Raw genomic sequence first — 23658 nt, 5'->3', positions numbered from 1 at the left:
AAAAAAAAAAAGAAAGAAAAAGAAAACATGATTCCCATTCCCCAAACAACTACTCTAATTCAATGCTACTCAACCTTGTTTTTCTAATGGCCTCTCTCCATGAAATTTTAATGCTGCAGGTGTTCTGTATATTTATTTATATACTATATATACATATATATATATATATATATATCTGTGGTTTATTCATAAAAAGAGTAAAAAATTTTTCACCTATAAAGAACTAAATCCCATCTCCTTCTCATTTTAAAGGTATATTTGAGAAAATATTTTCCAATGCGAAATAATGGTGTCTGGGTAATGAGGGAAGAATGGCTTAACGTGAGTTCCTGACTAACCTGCTAAGTCTCCCTTTCTCTCATCTAGATCCAGCTCTTCTTTCGAGAGCTAGGTTTACTAACGTAGCTCTGACAAAAGATCCAAAATGAGGTAGGTACCCATACTCAGAAGTGAATTCCCAGTACAAGTCTTCTGGATTATATCCCTCCTATTCTGTTAAAGATTATGGCAGCATACTTAGAGAGTTTCTTTATGTAACGTAGGTCTATAGTAGGCTTGAAAAATGTTTCTAGAGTAAGAAATAGAAAACATAATGCACAGTATAGATTTTAAACCAAGTGAAGACTATAATGGGTAAAAATTTTTCTATCTTTATTGTGCTTCCCAAGAAGAACCATAGTCTATGTTACCAACCTGTAAAAATAAAGTACCACTGTCCGTAGGGTAAAGTCTAAATCTCTGGACTAGCATTTATAGTTCTCTATAAACAATCTTACTTCCCACTACGCCCAAACACAGCATATCAATCACTCTGGTCAAATGAAACTATTTCCCAAACACGCACAGTGTGTCGATACCACCTTTGCTTTCATACTATCCTCATATGAAATACCCTCCATTCTCCTACACTGCTTACAAAATGCTAGTCAGCCTTAAAGACTCAAATGAACTGCTCTTTTCTTAATTACACCAACTGAAACCTCATCTCTAAGGAACCCATCAAATAAAGGAGGATGTATTAGCTACTCTGTCCTGTTAGTGTCCCTCCGCAGGGCACCCTGCCTAGATAGTCCCTACCCAGAGTATTCCAGAGTAAATAGTCAAAGCCAGCCAGTCAACGACCTGAGAATTACTGTTTTTCTAGTCAAAGCCACCACCATTCCTTAATTCATACACACACACACACACACACACACACACACACACACACTGCTCAATGGGTGACTCCCCGTAGTTAGGCTGCTAACATATACTCTAGTTAGTTTTCACAATGGGTAACAAGCTCCTTGAAGGCAGAAACTATGTCTTGTATCTTCTATTCTAACTAAATTGAGTGCTAAATATTCATATTCATAAAACTAAATTATTAAACAGACACAAAAGGTTGGGAATGAGATATACTAAAAAGTCTTTTGTTATCTGCTTTTTTATTTTTGAGCATTATTACCTTTAAATGTGTAAATTTCTAATTTGTCCAGTACAGTCAGCCTCAAGACCATAATATGGCTCTACTATATTAAAGCACGTCTAAGCAATCCATGATTAACGTTGAAAAGTAATTATCATAAATGATCTAACAACAACTCTCTTCATGATGGCAATAAACACAGAGCAGCACTGAATAAACAACTGGTCGTAAGGGATCTACTAAAGCACTCCAGGGAGATGTGAAAAGGAGCCTGATAAATAATTTCCCTGGTGTCGTGCCACTCTATGATGAAAATGAAGGGGGAGAAAACACTTCTCCTACCTCTCAGGACAGAAAAAACTAATGTCAAAAGCTGACAGGAAATATTTGTAAACTATAACTTTGGAGATCCGTGAAAAACAGTGAAATGAGGTCTTACTGGTATCTTTTCACTTTTAAAAATTTTGCTGTATTTTATTAAATGCTGCTCTCATGGAAACTTCCCTGGTCATCAATCTCAGTATTTTTCATTGTGTTTGAAAAGGAATGAGTTTCCCCATTTAGAAGAAATGAGTTTCTCCCATGAGTTGCTACCTAATTAATCAGTGTCATCTCTATATTCTACTTTAATAAGTAGTGCTGCAAACAGTTACCACAAAAAGTAATTACTAGCAACTTTAATTAAATAATATTTTTTACGGTGAAAAGCTAAAGAAAATGGGCCAAGAATCAGAAGAATCAGATCCACAAATAAGATGTGTGACTTTGTGCAAATTACAAATGCTGTACGTACTTTTCTGCAATATGAGGTGTGAGTGTTAGGCTTCAGAGATTATTCACACAGTAACTCTTTGCCACCAGGTATTTTCTATGACAAAAGTTCTCAAAGTTTTAAACATCTGATAATCGAGATAGATGACATCGAAAATGTACCTAATGGCTCTAAAATTCTGACTTTAAAACAAAAAGGAAAAAAAAAAGATTCAAGAGACCTATAACGTAGACAGTTATACACCTTATAAGAACTTGAATGTGAAGTCTGAAAGTATATGAGTTCTCTTCTACTAGCAAGCTCTGCCACAAGCTTTCATCTTGACCCCTTTTCAATTTTCTTCAAAATAAGTCTCGAGAGTTGGCATTGGCAGTGTGCTAGCCCAATCAGCCTAAAGTCCATGGGAACAAAATCAGGTTTATTGATCCACTGCAATAAGGGAGACCACACACCAGAGACTGGACCATCTCACAAAACAAAGCAAAATATGAGTTATAAAAGTTGGGAAGAGTGCAGTTTAGGTGAAATTTAAATGAAGCAATGTTTAGGTAGGCTTACAGCAAAGCAGAACTGTGTGCAAAGGGGTCTATCTTAGGACTGGACTGCAAAGTGAACCCAAGGTTCTCTTTCCTTAGGAAATATAAAGTTTAGATGTGGATGCTGTGTCTACAAACCACTTCTCCGAGCTGTACATCTCAGCTGTAAATCAAGACGGCTTCTTTATGACAAAATGACTTAAGATTCTCTAGGCAAGGGTGGAATGTTTTATTCTTGCTCATATAATTACACATAATCAAGTTTCTGATAGTCTATGATTTTCAAGAACAAAGTTTCTCAGTGAGTAAGCAAGCCATAGCCAAAGATAGGATTGGTTAGGACACTTTACAGTTGCACCATTCTTGGGAGAAATATTGTTTGAGGCTTTATCTGTGTGTTATTCCAGCCTGATAAATGGCCAGGCATATCTTCACTTTCCTCATTAGTCACTTGAGATGCCTGTCTCCATTATATGTCAGAGTGTAAAGAACAGTCTTTTAATTAAACTGATCGCATTATACTCTTCAGAATGGAGTTTATTTGCTGGTTTATCTTTTGGTTTGTTTATTATGCATCTATTCCTCCACAAAAGATGTCCAATTTGAGCAAATATACTTGTTTTGAAGAATTATTTGTACCTTACCCACCAATGAAGGTAATTTAGTACTCATTAAATGTTAATAAAAATCACTTAGCTTGCTTATGAAGTGGCTTACTTATTAGTTCTAGAAAACCTATATACTCTATTTTTTAAAAAATAAACATCCTGCTAAACCTGATAACAGTTTTCTCAGCACTGCTAACTTCTGAGAGTGGTGAAAGAGCAGGCGCTCGAGCTACGTTGCCCGAGTTCAAATCTCAGCTCTCCACTAATTAGAGCAAGTTACTGAAACTTCACTACTTCTATTTCTTATTTTAAAAAATAGGAACAATAATGTGAGGGTTAAATGAGTCAACGAATGTAAATCGCTTAGATCAGGGCCTGGTACAAAGTAAGTATGAATAAATGTTAGCTATTTATTAGCAAAAAAGTGTCATGGTTTAAACCAACTCATCTCTAAGATATCTTTTTAGTCTCATATCTTCCTCATTAATTTGATTTATCCAATAAATATTTACTGAGTGTCTACTAGGTGCCAAGCAATGTATCAGGCACTGAGAACCTTATGGTAAAGAAGATAGATATGAAGTTTGCCCTTATAGAAATTATCATCTAGTGAAGATTTCAATACCACCACATTCTTACCAACAGTTTTTTCCATTTCTTCCACCAAAAACATGCCCTCATTACTAAGGAAAAAACACCAACTTTCTCAAAGAATCACTATTATCAGACAGTGAGTTCCTTTACAACAAGGACCATGTAATGCTAGTAACTAGTAAGGGTCTTAACAACATAACAGTCAATAAATATTTGTGGCATTTCCCTAACTGTGTCTGTAATTTAATTTATATTTTTCAATGCTGCGTTTTTCTATTGAGGTCCTATTATTGTTTAACTATTTCTCACTTCAATTGTCAGTTTGTTTCATATATTTTTGGGCTTCGTTTTTAAGTGTAAGTATTATTTCCCATTCTTTTTTCAACATACGAATTTACATTGAGGGCTTTTTTTTTTCCCCCTAAAGATTCTACATATAAGTGATACCATGCTGTATCTGTCTTTCTCTGTTTATTTCACTTAGCATAATACCCTCACTGTCTATCCATGTTGTCATAAATGGAGGATTTCCTTCTTTCTTGTGGCTGAGTAGTATTCCATTGAATAATTATACACCACATCTTCTTTATCCATTCCTCTGCTGACAGACACATTGTTTCCGTATGTTGGCTATCGTGAACAATGCTGCAATGAATATGGGAATGCACATATCTCTTCGATAACCTATTTTCATATCCTTTGGATATCTACCCAGAAGTGGGAATGCTAGATCATATGGTAGTTCTTTTTAAATTTTTGAAATTTAAAGAGCCATTTAAATTCCATACTGTTTTCCATAGTGGCTGCATTATGGAAATTTACATTCCTACCGACAGTATACAAGATCTTCTCTTCTTCATATCTTGGCTAACACTTATTACCTCTTGGCTTTCTTATGAAAAAAACTAAGAAGGTTCTGCACAACAAAGGAAACCACCAACAAAATGAAAAAGCAACCTATGAAATGAGAGAAAATATTTGCAAATCGTATATCTAATAAGAGGTTAATATCCAAAATATATAAAGAACTCATCCAGGTCAATAGCAAAAAACAAATAACCGGACTACAAAAATGGGCAGAGGCACAGAACAGACATTCTTCCAAAGAAGATATACAAATGGTCAACATGAAAAGGTGCTGGGCATCACTAATCATCAGGGAAGGGCAAATCAAAACCACAAGCAGATATCACTTCACACGCGTCAGAATGACCATCAACAAAAAGATAAGTGATAACACGTAGGGGCTAATATTTTGCTCTGAAAACCGCTGGGACTACAATGTCATTTATAACACACCAAGAAAATATATGCTTTGTTAGAAGTAACAATGTTAAAAGGATACTGGACGTTCTTCTATACTGGTATGTTATGGAAATGCAATACAAATTAAATATGTGTTAGTAGCATTTCAACTAAAATATCAGGAGTCATTAGTTTGCACTACACATTTGGAATTAAGAAGACTTTATGCAGAAGAATGAGATTATGGAGTGACATATCTGGGTACTGCTTTTCTCTTTTCTATGAAAGTACTTCTACCTCTCATTAAACATGTCATAGTACTTGTTTTTATTTTTAACCCACTTTATGAGTAAGGTTGAAGGTAAATTATGAATATATGCTTGTTATCCTCTGAGACTTTGGGGAAAAGGTAACATGGATGCGTAATTAACGTATCTGGACAGGAAATTCACTAATAAGTTTTTAAAATAGAGACAAGTTTATCTGCCTTGTCTAATGCCCTTACCACTAATTTCCTGATAACTTTAATTTCTGATGAAAAATCTTTAATAGGTGAAAATTCATGACATATTGCTTTCAGGTGATGTTCTAATGATAGTTCTTTAATAGTAACAGAGCTAATGGGCATAATAAAAAAAAAATAGATGATTTCTAACTTTAATTAAGCACGTAACACTGTGTAATGGTCCTGTCACTGGTAACCAGTCAGTTCCTTCTTCTAATCCCCAAAATGGCTCTTAAAATAAACAGATGTTTCCATCATTCTTCAGATAGCCTACTTACCAACCTCTGCTTCACTCTCAGCTAAGGATCTAGCCTCCTCCATTTGAGAAAATGGAGGCCCTGTCGTAAAGATCTTTTACAATTCTCTTTAATCTTAATGCTAATCTGTATTTGAGCTCAACCTTGGATCTTTAGAAAGATATGATCCCAAAGAGATACTCTTTATTTCAGAAGAGGTACCTCCTGATCCTATCAACTTCGAAGCCCTGTCAGAATCTTGCTCCATCATTTCTATTCTCTCTGATAGCTTTATTCTCTCCACTACCACTCACTTTTGCCTTTCAGCCTACAAACATGCTCAAATTTACTTCAATGTAAAAAATTTCCCTTAACTTTGCTTCTCCCATATTAAACTAGTCCCTCTACTGCTTTTCAAATTTCTTCAAAAAATAGTATGCACTTTGTTTCCTCTTCCTTACTTCCATTAATTCCTCAACACACTCCAACCTATTTTTCATCCAATGACTGCTGAAATTACTCTTGGTCCATGTCATTTTAAAACCCAGATCAAAGGCCTCTTTATCAATTCTCATTCTACTTGACATTTCGGCAGCATTTGACACCAGTGTCCCCTTCTTTCTTTCAGACACACTCTACTACAACTACTACCAAACACTAATGATTTTCAAATCCATGACTCCAGTCGAGACCCCTAGATCATATTGACAACTATTTATCTACACAATCTCTAAACACTTCGTAATCAAAATGTCTCAAATGAATGGAAATGCATTCTCTTTCTTCATTCTACCTCCTAAATAACTCTCAAATATACTATAACTACCTTGGTTCAAATCCTTATAATAACCCTCAAACTGCTTCCTAAGGCAGAACACTGTCTGTGGCTCCAGTAGCCATTCTTTCCTACTTTTCAGACATGTAGCTGCCTAGCTAAAGACCACATTTCCCAGTCTCTCTTGTGTTTGTGTTGCCATGTAAGTAAGCTAACGGCAACAGAAAATGAGCAGCACTGATGTGTAACTTCCAACCTCACTTCCTTAAAAGAAAGTTGCTGGCCTTAAAATACCTCTCTCTTCCAGCAAGCTAACTTCTGATTGGAGACTATTTCATCAAGTAACATAGCCACATCTTAACAATTAAAAATGAAGGCCCTGCTTCAAATGCCACATCTTTAATATACTTAATCTTAAGTTTCTTATAAACTAAAGAGTAGGGGACTCAGAAAAAAGAAAAAACTTTGATATTAGAATGTAACTGACTACACAAAATCTATAAATATGTATAACTGAGAAAGTATTTTTTTTATTCATTGTATTTTGGTGTGGTCTGATCACAGTCAGTCAATATATCCTTCAAATTTTATCTTAATGGCACTTCTAAAAAGTCTACTGATGATTCAAAACAGGTGACCACACTACAGCAGAAGTGGACTGGTTTTCTAAGAATTGTTTTTCAATTTTAGGAGGAAAGGAGGAAGAAAAGAGAGAGACAACCGTATGCAGAGACCATATGTGTGATCCATAAAGCCTAAAATATTTTATGACCTAGCCTTTCCACAGAACAAGTGGCCCATGCTTAAAAAAAAAAACTGTTGGGTGGATTTCTGCTTATATCGAAGCTAATCCTGTTTTACCAATAAATTCACACTCTAAGCCTGTAGTGGAAGAAGCTATCAGAATGGCACTATCATCTCTCTGTAACTCCATTTAGACACCAACAGAGTTATCTGCTTATGGTAGTAGGATGAAAAAGAGAAAAGGGGTTTTAACAGAGGCTAAACAAGACTGTACAGTTAGAAAGATGTGGGTTTTGCAAGGGTTGGGGGGAACTCAGGGATAGAATAATGCTAAAGCTGACAAAAAAATATAGAGCAGTACTAAGGGCTTCACAATAAGCTGCTCAAGTTGGAAGGTAACTATTAAGATCAATATGACAGCTAGGTCTATTGAGAAAAGTGAGATTCAAGAGAAATGAAGTGACTTGCCCAAGTTCACAGAGCAAAAGAGTGGGACATAAAGAACTGAACTATAACCACCCAAATCTCAAGTTTACTTCTTTCCACGGCCCACAGTGCCCCCTCACCACGAGACTGTTAACTTGGAAATATACCACTATCAATCTGTGACAAGTTGGCTCAACTGAGCCCAGAAGGAACAAAGTCTCTTCAGGAGTTCTCCTCCCTCCCCCAGTTATTAGTTATTCTTTCAGGAAAGAAACAATAAGGTGTCTACAGGTCTCAAAGAGGTGTAGGAAAGAGTAGACACCAGTTCTATTTCCCAGAAGATATCGGGAACAATGAGGGAATGTTAACCAAATATCATTAAAATAAGCCTTAAAAATATCCAGTGGCGTACGGCAATAAGAAACATTTAAATTTCAATCAACTTACCTGGTTCCAATTTTATTACTTTAATTGCTGCCAATTCACCAGTGTTAACATTCCGTGCCTAATAAAAAGAAGAAAAGATAATTGTGAAAAAAAACCTTTATTAAAAACTTTATAAAATCTCATTTAGCTGTTTATTTTCAATTATACAAAAATATTTTTTAAGGCAAGAACTACAAAAGTGATTTATATTTAGAAAAGAAACTATATTCTTTACAATGAATTTAATCATTAATGCACATATAAATTTAATAATAATGATAATAATAATAGCTAATATACACAGAGGCCTTACTTGGTATGTGCCAGGCAGTATGCTAAGTGATTTTAACATTAGTCATTTAATTTTCAAAACAATCTTATGGGATAGGTACTTATATTTGTCCCATGTTGCAGATGAGGAAATGGAAACAGAAGTTAAAGACTTGCTAAGGCCATACGGCTGGTAAACAATGTGCTGGGATTCCAACCTAGACAGTCTGACTCCAGAATCTGAGCTTTAAAACATTAAATTCTACTGCCATTCACTCAAAGCCCGGTGATAAAAATTTTAATTTATTAACTAACCTTAAACTTGTTAATTAAAAAATCTTAGAATAGGAAAAGCTAACTCAACTATAAAACCATGAAAACAGCCCCTCTGCATGTGTTTAAACACACCTGAAGGTACAATCAAATCAGTACAGTTCAATACTAACCAAATATATTTTTATAAGCTACATATTAAAAATAAAGATTATTTTAAAAATCCGTATTAGATTCCTTTTACAACTATAATTGTGTGTAAGTAGGCAGAAACTGTCTTCTCAATTTGTATAAAAATAGCAGTAGTTCTTTATGAATTTAAAATGTTTTATAACTGGATGAGAACACTGAAAATAATATTTTAAGCTGTTATAACTATTATATAATATTTAAACTATTAACAGAAACTTAACACATTAATTTTCATATCAACTAATGAAGACCAGTACATACTCCTCTGATCACAGAAAGAATCATTCAGGTGACCAGAATTATTCTTAGTTGCAACAGTCTCTTATTAATGAATTAGTGGCAATCAGTGAGTCACCCACAAGGGATGGTAATAGGATTAACAGTGGAATCCTTCTAATAATACAAGGGCATTAAAAATACCAGCCAAGAATCTAGGAAGGTAGATACTGGACACAGCCATTGATGAAATGTGAAATTTAACCTTTTAACTCAAAAAAGAACAAGAGTACTAAAAGATTTCCCCAAATAATAAAAAAATTAAAATGAAATCTGCAGGGAAAATTCATTCCTTCAGAAAAAAAATTCCCATAACTAATAAACACTTATGATGCCAATTTATGACAGGCAGTACAAAACAGATTTGAACAATTATTTCAAATTAAATTTAATTTCCAGTAAATGAGATAGATATATCAAATAGATAGTGCTAGGTAAATACTTATTCCCTTTTAAGATGAGAAGATACACATAAAATCTTCTATCTATATATAAATGAAATAGAAATAAAATCAGAATATCATTCTGGAAGCATTGTGTCAAGCGGACCGAGTATACCTATAAAATATTCAAGTATATCACATGTCAGTCGTAAATCTTCTCGAACACTACGATAACTACTTGCCTTTCCTCACACTTTGATATCTCTTCTCTGTTAGGCTCCTCCTTGTTATTCATATGCTGTCTTTCAACCCACATCTTTTTTAGCACTTCTTCAAATAAATTAAGACAAGCTGCAACTCTCTCCAATTTGTAATTCGTCATTTTAAATATCTTACCACCATGGTTTGGTTTTATTTACTGAAAAGAAATTCAGTGTATGAGTGATTCTATTATGAAACAGCAGAGAAATGTAAACCCATATAAAGCTAGGATGATTATTTTTATAGGTGAAATTTTGTTCCCAACTGACCACAAGAGGGGGCACGCTCTACTGACAACACAAGTTACCAAAGTATCCAAAATGGCTGCTGCAGACAATACACTCCTCTAAAAATCAATAGCTAACACCAGCACATATTTAACAAAAACACCGTGACAGCAGTATTGATAGTAGTTTACTAAAGTCAAAATTTACTAGAGGCTTGACTTCTGACTAGTTTTTCAAAATTTAAGTCAGTCCAGTATTTCCAAAGGGTAAGTTTTAAATTATGGTTCTTTAGAGACAAAAAAACAAGACAGCTAAAATGGTTATTGCTATTTTTGCCTTCTAAAATATTTTCCAATATGTAACTTACTTGACAGAATTAAGGTAACTCATAAAAAGGGAAGAAAAAATCCTCAGGAAACAAATTTCTAAATCTTCCACATCAAAATCCATGTTTACTAATTAAAAGTCTTTTAAAAAGCACTATAATTCATCAAGAATCCTTGTCTTCCAGCTAAAATAAATTTGCTGTCTCCAGATTTACAATGGTCAAGGTTACACAGTGAGGAAAATTTTAAAATATTATTTCTAATACTGTGTGACTGCTATTCTTTTTTTCTAATCACCTAGATGATTTATTAGGGAAAAAAATGACAGGGTAAATATTGTAAAATATCACCAATGTATAAAGTTAAAAAATTCTAATTCAGTATCAGGAATGTAAAATTTTCAGCCTTGCTCAGGGCAGAAAGCTGAGGATAAGTATTCTAAGCATCTGGACCTCTTTTGCCACATCACTGATAAGACCACCATTCTTCACGCACTCTGAAAACAATGTTAGTTCATATTGCTCTTGAGTTTAAAACTCTTCAGGAATACACACCAATGCTTTAAAGACAAAAATTCAAATTCTCTGCCAAAGAATTTAAATTTTTCACTAAATATGGCACTTTTCATAAAAGCTTTATCAGGTTATTAATTCACATACCATAAAGTTCACTCTTTTAATACGTACAATTCAGTACCTTTTCGTATAGTCACAGAGTTACGTAACTATCATTAGTATCTAATTTTGGAACACTTTCATCACCCCAGAAAGAAACCCCAGACCTATTAGCAGTCATTCCCTAATCTTCCCTCTCTCAGTCTCTGACAACTACTGGTTTGCTTTCTGTCTCTGGGTTTGACTACTCTGGATATTTCATATGAACAGGATCATATGAAATGTGGTCTTTCATGACTGACTTTTTCCACCACGCATAACATTTTCAGGTTTGTCCATGCTGTACCATGTTTCAATACTTTATTCCTTGTGTTGCCAAATAATATTCCATTGTGCGGAAATACCACATTTTGTTTATCCATTTATCAGTTGAAAGATAACTGGGTTGTTTCCACTTCGGGGCTATTACAAATAATGCTTGTTTGAATACTAGTGTATAAAGTTTTGTGTGGACCTATGTTTTCAATTCTCTTGAGTACAGACCTAAGAGTGGAACTGCTGAATTATATGGTAGCTCTGTTTAGCTTTTTGAAGAACTGTTGAGCTGTTTTCCAAAGTGGCTGCACCATTTTATGTTATCAACAGCAATGTATGACGGTTTCAATTTCTCCACATCCTTGCCAAAATTTGTTATTATCTGTCATTCTTATTTTAACTATCCTAGTGTATGAAGTGGTATCTCATTGTGGTTGGACTTGCAATTCACTAATGAGTAGTGATGTTGAGCCTCTTTTCACATGCTTGTTGGTTGTTTGAATATTTTCCTTGGAGAAATGTCTATTCAATTCTTTGCCTGTTTTTAATTGTATTTGTTGTCTTCTTATCATTGACTTTTAAGAATTCTTTATAGATCCTGATATGTCGCTTATGAGCTTCATTATTTGCAAATAGTTTATACCATTCTGTGGGTTGTCTTCATTTTCTTGATGGTGTTTTTTGAAGCACGAAAGTTTTTAATTTTGATGAAATCCAACTTATCTTTTTTTTGTTGTTGCTGTTTGTGCTTCTGGTACTGTGGTTAGAAAACACACCTAACTCAAGGTCAGAAAGATTCTTTACCCTATGTTTTCCTCTAAGAGTTTTATAGTTTCAGCTCTTCCATTTGAATCTATGATCCATTTTTAGTGAATTTTTGTATGTGTCAGGTAGAGCTTCAATTTCATTTTTTTGTATATGGATGTCATGTTCTGAACTATTATAAAACCCTTTACACTTTAGCTTCTGTCTACCCTTCCAGTCATTCCCTAATTGGCACTTTATGCTCTAGCCAAACTAAAAAAGTTGCCATTCTCCGATGCCATCAACACTTTTGCCCTTTGGCACATACTTACTAGATATATGCTTGTCCCAACTCCCTCCCCTGATCTAACTCCTACACAGTCTTTAAGCTCAGCTTTTGATATTATCACTTTCCATAAGCCTTTTCCTTACCTCTATTCTGGCCTAGGCATCCCACCCCACAAATACACACTCGCATATAGATCTTGGGTAATCTTTCTCGAATGGGGTTGAGGGCTGGTGAAGAAAATCCTGCAGAACTGATCTCGGTTTAGAGGGGCTCCTGGAAACTACTATGTTTCAAAGCTGTCCCAGAATTCAGTTTGGTTCAGTTGGCCTTTTGAAGCAATTCTTACTAGAACTAGTTTGGGAAAGGATGTTTCTGAGAGGATTTCATACTGAATGATGAGTTATCTCCACCTATCAAAAAAATATTCCTTGAGTGAGAGTAAAGAAGCAATGATCAAGACACAGACACGCGCACACGCACACGCACACGCGCACACACACAAACACACAATGTGCTAGGTGCTATATAAAGAGAGTCAGAGATAGTCATTATCAACTAAAAAATCTGACTATTTACTATGTACCAAGCACACCTGTGTATTCGAGCTTACTCTTTAGACGGAGTTGTCCAAGATGAATGTAAAGAAAGGTTCTAAAATGGGAGTGAAGAAATAACAAAGTTTAACACTGACTCCACCAGTAACAAGCAATGGCACCTGATCAACTAATTTCCCTATGTTTTCTCCTCAACTCCCTCCCTCCAATTTAAAAACAAGAAAAAAGGAGAGACTATTTCTAAGGCTCCAACTCTAAAAGTCAATGTTTACATCAAACAATTTAAGTCTAAATTAAAAGATTCTAAATACTGAACCAGCTGGCCAGTTATATAAGAATCATACAAGGAGTTTAAAAACAAAACAACAAAAAACACCACCACTGATTTTGAACAACAGATTTAGGACAAGATGCAGAAATCTGTATTTAAAGCTACTGAAGTGCTTCTGATGATCAGCCAGGTTTGGGAGCCTGATCTAAGGCATTGTGCCATTTGAGTTTTACAAAGTATAAATACCAACTTCTAAGTCTGAAAGGGGTGTTACAGAAATGGCTTTAAGGAGATACCATTTAAGCATAGGTTTGAGAGATGGGCTGGATTACAACATACACATAAGAGGGACAGGAAAGAGAGCATAGAAAGAAAAGCATGAGCAAAGGCACAAGGAGAGAAAACAGGCTATTCTGAGTATACTGGGCGGGCCAAACCTCAGGGTGCCTCCCATATAAATACTCCCTTTCAGAGGGAAATGGCTAACCCACAGCCACTGCTGAAGAAATAATTTTGTTTGCTTTTCCACAGATACTTGGCCTAGGTATGAACCAACCACAAGGGCAACCAACTCATAGGCAGATTGACAGCCAGGGTGACAAACACCCCTAGTTTGCCCAGGACACTCCCAGTTTCTGCTCAGTGTCCGAGCAGATTAACAGTGGCTACATTTTTACTCTCAAAATTACAATTAAAATTTTATTTAATTTGGTAAGTTCAATGATAAATTATAAGGTTAGTCTACCAACAAACCCTAAGTTGACATGAAAAAAGGAAATAGGCCTATCAGATTCTCAAAAATAGAGGTCAGCAAACATACCTGTTTTTATAAAAGAGGTTTTTTTTGGAACATAGCTATGTTAATTTAAGTACTGTCTACAGTACAATAACAGAGTTGAACAGTTGAGACGGAGACCAAATGGCCCACAAAACTTGAAGTATTTACCACCTGGCCCTTTACTAGAACAACTGACCCTGTCCAACAGAACTTCCTGCATTATGGAAATGTTCTTTATTTGCACTGTTCAGTACAGACAGCTATCGATCAACTGAAACGTGGCTAGTACAACTAAAGAACTAAACTGTATTTGATTATTTGTGCATGCAATAAAATATTTAAATTTGGGGGTTTTAAATTTTTTTTAATTGAGATATAATTGACATATAACTCTGAGTTAGTTTAGGTGTATGATTTGATATATGTATATATTATGAAATGATTAGCACAATAAGTTTAGTCAATATCCATCACATATCAAAAAAAGTTAAGAATTTTTTCTTATGACGAGAATTTTTAAGATCTACTTACTCTCATAGCATCTTTCAAATATATAATATGGTACTGTTAATATGTTGTACATTATATCCCTGGGACTTATTTAGCTTATAACTAGAGAAAAATCATCTTTAGTTCTCATAGTCTGAACATATGTATATAGATTTGTGTAACCACAACCACCATCTAAAAATAGAAAAGTCCAATCACTGCAAAAACTCCCTTGAAAGTTATATTCTTTCCTCACTCCACCTGGCAACCACTAACTTCCTCTTTGCCACTACAGTTCTGTCTTTTCAAGAATTTCATATAAATTAAATCATTATGTAATTTTTTTTGAGACTGTCTTCTTTTACCAAGTTGGTGCATGCATTAGTTCGTTCTTTTTTATTGTTGAGTAGTAGTCCACTGTATGAATATACCACAGTTTCTCCATTACCAGTGGAAGGACATATTGGCTGTTTCCAGTTTTTGGCGAATATGAATACAGCTGCTATAAACACCTGTGCACGAGTTACAAAAATGCCTGGGAGTGGAACTGGGTCATCTGGTAGGTATACATTTAACTTTAAAGGAAGTGTCAAACTCTTTCTAGAGTGCCTGAACCTTGTTCTTTTCCAGCAGCAATGTATGAGAGTTCCAATTCATCTACATCCTTGCCAGTTGTTGGTATTGTACTTTTAAGTCAGCCATCCTAACAGTTGTGTCATGGAATTTCATGGTGGTTTTAGTTTGCATTTCTCTAATAGCTAATGATTATTCATGTGCTTATTTGCCACTGTTTGGTGAAGTATCTTCTAGTCTTTTGTCCATGTTTTAACTGGGATGTTTACTGTCTTACTGTTGAGTTTTGTGAATTCTTTATATATTCTAGATACAAATTCTTTGTCAGATATATGCAAATATTTTCTCCCAGTCTATAGCTTGTCTTTTCATTCCCTTAACAGTGTCTTTCAGAGAATGTTATGGACTAAACTGTGTACCCTCCAAATCTGTATGTTGAAATTCTAACCCTCAGTACCTTAGAATGTGACTCTATTTAGAGACAGGTCATTTAAAAATGTAATTAAGGTTAAATGAAGCTATATGTGCGGGCCTTAATCCAACGGGACTACTGCTCTTATTAGAAAAGGAAGGGACATCAGAGATGTGCAAGCACAGAGAAAAGGCCATATGAGAACACAGCAAGAAAGTGGTCACTTGCAATCCAAGGAGAGAAGCTTCAGGAGAAAACAACCCTACCAACACCTGGACCTGAGACTGCCAGCCTCCAGAACTGCGAGAAAATAAGATTTCCATTGTTTAAGTCACCTAGTCTGTGGTATTTTATTATGGCAACCATGGCAAATGAATACATAGAACAAGTTTTTACTTTTGACAAAGCCCAATTTATCAAGTGGTTTCTTTTATAAATTGTGCTTTTGGTGTCTAAAACCTTTTTGCTTAGCCCCAAGTATAGAGATTTTCTCTTATGTTTTCTTCTAAAAAGAATATTTTATGTTTATGTTTACATTTATATTCATGATACATGTGAGTTAATTTTTTAAGGTGAGAAGAGGATTTAAGTTGAGGGTTTTTTTGGGGGGGTGGGGGTAGGGCATATATGTATCTAACTGTTCCAATACTATTTGTTCAAAAGACTATCCTAATCCTTATTCCACTGAATTATCTTTCACCTTTGTTAAGAATCAACTGGCTATATTTGTGTGGCCCTATTTCAGATATTGTGATTCCTCTGACACTTTCTTTTTTGAAGTTGCTTTAGCTATTCTAGGTCCTTTGCCTTTCCATATAAATTTTAGAATCAGCTTGTCTATGTTTATGAAAAAAAAAAATCCTGCTGGGATTCTGATTGGAATTGCATTAAATCTATAGATTAACTTGAGGAGAACCGACATCTTTGCTATGTAGAGTCTTCTAGTACATGAACACTACTTTCTATTTACGTTATCTTTGATATCTTTCATCAGTTTTATAGTTATCAGCATACAGATTCTATATATTATTTTGATTTTGCTTTCAATAGCAATATGTGGCTAGTGACAACTGTATTAGACATTATAGCTCAAAAAAAAGTCTGAACTTGGAAATACTGAGAAATAGTATCACCATGCAATGTAACCCAGTGAGAAAATGATGTCATAAAATTGTGCCAATGTCTCAGCAAGCAGAACCTTGAGCAAAGTGAAGTTTTGAGGAAACAAAAGATACAATGAGAAGAAAGTCAAAAAAGATCAGAGAACAGAACAAATGCACAGAGAAAAACAATAAGAGGCTATGAGAAAGGAATAAATCTCAAAATCTGCCTTGAGTTCCTGATAACTTTCCAGTTCCGTATCACATGTATCTTTACAATAGCCTCTCTTTTCTTGTATTAACTTGAATGGCTGTTTCTTGAAACCAAATGATTAAAGATCTAAATTTCTAGGACAATCTGATGCTAATTAAAAAAAAAAAAAAGATTGAGACTATCATACTAACTTTTTAAAAAATGCACTAATGATTGAATATAGATGTGGAAAATAGTCTGTGATAAAAGACAACATCAGTTAAGTTATATGTCAAAGTTTAATTTTTAAGTTGTTTCAAATTCAAATTGGATTTGTTCTTAATAACACTTTCAAGTAGTAATGGGTAGCCTATAAATGTCAATTTAGTTAATAATATGGATAAAATTTTACAGTGGCATCGAGTTTGGGAAAGGATACGGAACCAAGCAACCAAATGCCAACTTCTCACTATAGAAGCAGCAGCATCTTTAGTCCAATAGTGCTCAAACCCGTGTGTGTGTGTATGTGTGTGTGTATGTGTGTGTGTGTAAACTCCGAATTATTGAGTATAAATCACTTGAGGTTTTGCTTTTGGAAGTATATTACCCTAGATAAGAAAGTCCCTCCTTTATAAATATCTAGATATGGTAGACAAGATGCAACAAATACTCTTAAATGCACTGCTGAACTCACACGTAAAGAAATCCACAGGAGGCAAAAACAGAGGCGTAATTAGCTCAAAAAAAAAAAAATCTATTGAATATATTTACTGAATGAAATCAAAGAAGTAAGCAAGAGCTAAAGCCATGATATGATCTTAGCTGAAACTTGGGATCTAGAGACCTGAATTTTGATTTTTATCAGATGTGGTGAAAGTTGTAATTGAGACTACTGTAAAAAACCAGCAATATCCTTGGAAAGCCACACCCCTCAGGGAAGGTAGGTGTGGGTGTGTGTGTCCACTGACAGCGAAGAGAAAAACAACTGTTTGAATCAGGCCTTCACTAGAATGAGGTCCTCTGAAAATTCACAATTACAAACCTATTCTAAGTTGAGTATAAATGTACACTTCTTGGCCTCATGTCAAGAAATGAATTTAAGCTGTTCTTGGATTGGTAGTAATGCAGGGCATCTGTCAGAAAGAGAAGCAAATTCTCTGTAATGAAATATACCTTCAACTCATGCCCAGGATATTACTAAATATTAGTATTAGTCAAATATGAGATAAAACAAAATTATCAGACCAAAAGGAAACAAACCACTAGAGCAGCAAAACCTATATATAACAAAATTAAATTTACAAGAAGTTCAAATTTTGGAATTAACAGATACATAATATAAAATTACAATTATGACCGCTTTAAAAATTTACAAAAATAAAAAGTTATTAAATACATGGGCTAGAAACAAAAAAAACTTAACAGGAATAAAAGAACCTAACAGAATTTCTCTAAATAAAAAATATAATCCTTGAAATTAAAAACCTAATTGGAGCAGAGTCTAAATCAGTAAACTAAATGGCTGATCTGAAACAGTAAGGAGAGACAGAGATTAAGAGACATCTTAAAATCACCTCATCTCATAAAAATCATCTCATGGAAGAGATTAGCATACATCAAATTAAAGTTTCAGAAGAAAAGGATGGAAAAAATAAAGAAGTAATATTTCAAGAAATACAGGCTGAAATTTTTCCAGAATGGATAGAAGACATAAGGTTCAGGAGACACAAGTCCCAAGGAAGATACATAAAAAAGAAATCCACATCCAGACACATCATATAAAAACTGAAAGCACCAAAGATAAAGAGACCTTTAAGTCAAAGAAAAGTAATCAGATTATCTACAGAGAAAAAACAATTAGATCTCTCAGAGAAACAATAAAATAATAATACTTTGCTGAGAGAAAGCAAGTCAATCGAGAATTATATTCCCAGGTAAAACATCATTCAATAGTCCAAAAAAAAGGATTTTTTTTTTTGACAAAAACTGTGAGTTTACCACCAAAAGGCAAGCAATACTTCTTCTAAAGGTATATTTCAGGATTTTAAAAAAAGCCTCAGAAAGACTAAAATGCAAGGAGTAAAAATAAAATAAACTGGCAATCTTAGGTTGATATAAACAAACATAGATAACTGTAGAGAGCAATAATGATGTCTAATTTATGCAATTTTTTAAAAGCTAGAACAAATGTTGAACAAAACTGCATGTAAATGGAAGACGTGATTGACATTGATGGGTTCTAAGGATCCTGTATTGTTTGGGAAGTGTTTAGAGTTAGTGAGTAATTTGGGGTCTTAGGCTAGATATATGTATTAAATTATTGAAAGTAATGTCTAGAATAATAAAAGTAGGATATAGCAGTGATTCTTAATTGAGGAAGATACTTCCCCCATAAGGTAGAAAAGAAGTACTTGGAAATGTGTGAGGACATTCTGGGTTGCATCAATAACTGAGGATGGCATTTGGTAGTTAGGAACCAAGGATTTTAAATGTTCTATGTGTCTGCAAAGTACCACACAAGGAAAGTTATGATCAAAATGCCAATAGCACCTACACTGTGAAATACTATATATACTTATAAAAAATAGAATTTAAACATTCAATATAAATATTAAACAATTTAATAAAAATCACATGTGCTTTAAATCAGAGACTCATGGGGTCCACATAAACAGATTCTGAATCAAATGGCCTGCGGTGAGACCCAGGAATCTATGATTTTAATAAGGACCTAGGTGACTAAGACACAACAGCCCATCAACCACACTTGAGAAACCGCAGCCTAGTGAAGGTGAAGTGGTAGATGAAATCTTCATAGAATCTCATTACAGGGAGAGGCTCTGGAACAAGAGATAGCCAGTGCTGAGGAGAAATCTAGCAGCAGGGAGTAGGTGTTGGTAGAAGTTCACATGTACGTATCATTAAGGGTTCTCAAATCAGAAACTGCAGATTAGAAGGCATTTTTTTCTTTTGAGATTAATAACAATATAGGTAGAACACTGCTTTCTCATTACATAAAATGCTTTTAAATATGAAAACACAATAGAATGGTTCAGGACACCATCAATAAAATAGTTCAATCCACAATCCACAAATGAACCACCTATAAAGACATGGTGGAAAGGTCTGTCTTCGAAAGTCCTGGCCACACTCTGACCTACCTATGTCCTTTGAGTAAATGCCCTTTATTCACCAATTCCTAACATCTAGGATGTGACTGCCCCAGAATAGCAAATAGTATTTCTGAAATATGTTAAATATATTTTGGGGGTGGGGGGTGCAGTACAGTTCGTAGATTAAGTATTGAAAATAATACATACCATATTCTCTTCCTAGACAGTAACAATGCACAATAGCATATTAAAAGATTCTTTCAATTCTACAGTAAGGAAATCCATTTGCTTTTGTTTGACTCCACAATTCCCACCATCATTCGATTAAGAACCCCCAATTCTTTCCTCTTTATTAGGAAATTGAGGGTTCAGAAAAATATATTCACTTAAGTAAATGTGGTTTATACACTGTTATATCCTTGGTATCTAGGACAGTGTCTAGAAATAACAGGCACTCAAAAAATGTTTGATGAATGAGTAATGAAAATCACTTGCACACACTGGTAAATGTTTAAAAAGCAACTTGAGGTATGAGGGCAGAGCAAGCTTTGACTAATAGTATTTTAGCAATGTAAACACTCTCACAATGGAGGATCACAAGCTACCAACTTGACGTCCTAGAACATGGAGATGGAAAGAGATGCTCATAATCTCACTGCACAAAAAGGCTCTAGGATATTCACTAATTAAATTAAATGCAAGATATAGTTTATTTTATGCAAATGCAGAATAGCACCTCACTAACCAGTATCCCTAAGCAATGCAGACTGAGTCTTCCAGATAATGTGATTAATGTTAAGTGGAAAAAATATTTTTAATTCAAAGAAATATTGTATATTTATTAAGCGTGTGGGACAAAATTTAGCATTTTCTGTTAACTCAGTATTGTCAATTATCTATGAACTGACTTAAAGGCATGCTCTTAAAGGCTACTGAAGTATGTAAAGCTATTTGCCCCTTTACGAAATCATAAGTACTTTACTTGGGGCCCAAGGATGTGTAGGCTGAATTTCCTGACACTAAATGCAAATTAATACATATTTATGCATCTTTCTGGGTAGAAAGTCCAGCTTCCATCAGATATCTCAAGGGTGTCCATAACCCAAAGGTTAAGAACCACTTCTCCAAATAAACTGAACTGTTCTTGTTTAATTTGAAGTGTTTTGATTTCTCCTTCTCTCTCACCAGGTTGTCAGTGGTTACTTTTCACTGTTGGTACACTGCTTAGGGAACTAACTTACTGAGTTGGAAAAACTGATAAGTGGGCTTGTGTGAGGTTCCATTATGTAATTATTAGCACTCTGGATGGACTCTGATAAATGGGTTTGTTGGAAAATGTGTTTTAATTAAATCACTGAGGGCTCCACCTCGGAAAATGGTGAAATAAAAATAAAACCACGAACTGACTGGTGGCAAATATTATGTCAAATAAATTGAGTATTTATTTATATAGCAAACTAGTGATCCAGATTAATTGCATTATAAAAACAAAATATTCTACCCAATAAAATCTTTGTCTCACTAGAAGCCTTTTATTTTTAAATTGGTTTAAGATAATGTCTATCTTACAGAGCAATATATTCTTCAACAATATCAATCATGAAACCTATCTATTTTAGAATTCCATTTTTGCCTGTAATAATCAAAATCTATCCATGAAAAAAAATTATGTAGGAGCAAACTTCATTTTTTAATTTAAAATCACTTATGTTTAGATCTGGAGTGAACAAATTACTGAAATACGTGCTTGCATATGCCTCTTTCATGACACGAAATTCCAAACATTTACAAGACAAACTTAGCTTCATCAAATTATGAGTGTTACTTTTACAAAGCACTCCTAGCAATGCTATTATAAACATTTTTATGTTATTATACTATAAATTTTTCTATTATTCCGCATGTCACTAAAAAATCACCAGGTATTACAAGAGAATGACCAATATGAATACCACTTTTTTCACATCTGTCCTCTGTTCTATACCCTTCAACAGCTATCTCTCATTTGCGCCTGTTACTCCTGGGCTTCTTCTATTACATTATGGTAATCTCAGAGGATAAACTGGAGGAGGAGACAGCAGAAGGAGGGACAACCTCTAAGGGTGAACTGTATTAGAGCAGGCCTGAAATGATGACCACCTGAAGTAAAATAATTTAATGAAAATGGACAGAAATGTTTAAAACTCTACTTAATCCCAGGTTTTCAAGTTTGTGGTTATCCAGAGGCAAAATTAACAAGAACCACATTATATCTGCTTAATCAATTATGTTCAGGAATAAATAGCTATGTTTTCTGCTACACTTTCAATCTAGAGGTGTCTAGAGCAGTCCTCAGAGGAAGGATCATAAAGGAGCAGGGCCACTCCTCTCCAAAAAAGCTGTACTTGAGCTCACTCAGGCTGTCGAGTATCAAGACAGCATATCCCCAAAAAAGTTATGAAAGAGCTTGGCCAGATGGAGAGGAAAAAGAAATGTAAAAGCAGATTATGAAAAACAGAAGACCAGTACAGAGAATAAGGCAGGAGAATGTGGTTCTGAGGCAAGACTAATCAGAGGCATGGCAGCAGCTAGAGGCCCACACTGTTGACAATAACTGTATTGATCTCCCCAGTGCTAATGAGTATCATTTTCAGGTACCACATATTGGTGGGATAGCTCGTGGTTTCCCATAACAATCTCACACAGATCTTTAAAGACTGAAGTAAGGAAACTAGACAATAAGTTCCTATCACCGTTGGACAGTGTTAAATCTGCCTCCAAAGTCTTGAGTCTGGCCTGGAAAGGGACCTTCCTGTGGGTCAGATGGAATTTGAATCCATTAAGCTGCTGAGGTAATCATCTGTAATTATTCTCCCAGAAACAGGAAATTTACAATTCTAGTCTCCTTTAAAATCTTTTTTTTTTTTTAAATGATAAAAGCGGACATCTCACAGAAAATCACAAATGAAAGGGCACAAATTAAAAAGTAAAAGTTTCCCCTTTTACTTTTGTTTGTTCCTTAATCCCAGGGGCAAATTAGAATCCCTTTAGGAACCCTTATTCCATTAAAATAAAACAGGTAGGCAGGCAAGATGGTGCAGGTAATGCATGCAAATATAAATACATAGAAAGGCAATGTAGCACTGTGTTTATGAGTATGTTCTGTGAGTTTGAATCCTAGCTCCATTACTTATTATGGATACACACATAATACGTTTATTAGCTTGTATGACACTGGGTAAATTCTTTAATCTCCATGTATCAGATTCCTCATCTTTAAAGTGGAAATAATAAATGAGGCAAACCACCTTATTATTGTTGTGAGGATTAAATTAGTCACTACTTGGGTGGCTCCATAGTGTAGAGGTTAGCACGTCTGCTTTACACTCAGAAGGTCCTAGGTTTGCACCCCACGTGGAGCCATGGACCATACCCTGGGTGCACCTGGCCCTGGGTGCCCCCCACCAGAGTGTAGGAGGAGACACCCACCTTCAGAGATCCAGTTAAGGGGAAACAGCAACATCCATAGGTCAGGGATGGAAGTGGGAGGCAGGGAGGAATTAAAGAGGGGAAAAAGTAAAATTAAAAAATTTAAAAACCCTATAAAATTTTTTTAAAAATTAGTCACTACTTGTAAAGTACTTAGAACAGAGCAGGCAGAGAGATACTAAGTGCTCACTAAGTATCAAATATTATTCTATTATCAATCAAACCCATGCATAATGCAAAAAATGTCATTTTAAATTTACAG

At 34.8% G+C, this 23658-nt stretch overlaps 1 protein-coding gene across 5 annotated transcripts in view; it reads right to left on the bottom strand.

Moving 5' to 3' along the window:
• MAP4K3 (mitogen-activated protein kinase kinase kinase kinase 3) overlaps nucleotides 1–23658 on the bottom strand; it is a 137845-nt gene that overhangs the window by 80262 nt on the left and 33925 nt on the right. For 4 of the 5 annotated variants that reach the window (XR_005658287.1, XM_039887342.1, XM_039887341.1 and 1 more), the window contains one exon: nucleotides 8297–8354. Coding sequence is in view for 2 of the 5 variants with exons in the window: in XM_039887342.1 (XP_039743276.1) it covers nucleotides 8297–8354 (58 nt within the window). In the remaining 3 variants the exon portion in view is untranslated. Of the gene's footprint in view, nucleotides 1–8296; nucleotides 8355–9911; nucleotides 10069–23658 lie in introns of those variants that run through there. The other variant, XM_039887344.1, reaches the window with a different exon arrangement.

The sequence above is a fragment of the Pteropus medius genome, unplaced genomic scaffold (genome assembly GCF_902729225.1).
Source record: "Pteropus medius unplaced genomic scaffold, Ma_sr-lr_union100, whole genome shotgun sequence".
Classification (NCBI taxonomy): domain Eukaryota; kingdom Metazoa; phylum Chordata; class Mammalia; order Chiroptera; family Pteropodidae; genus Pteropus; species Pteropus medius.
Note: the sequence above shows the minus strand (reverse complement) of the source record. Positions and strands in the feature narration are given on the sequence as shown.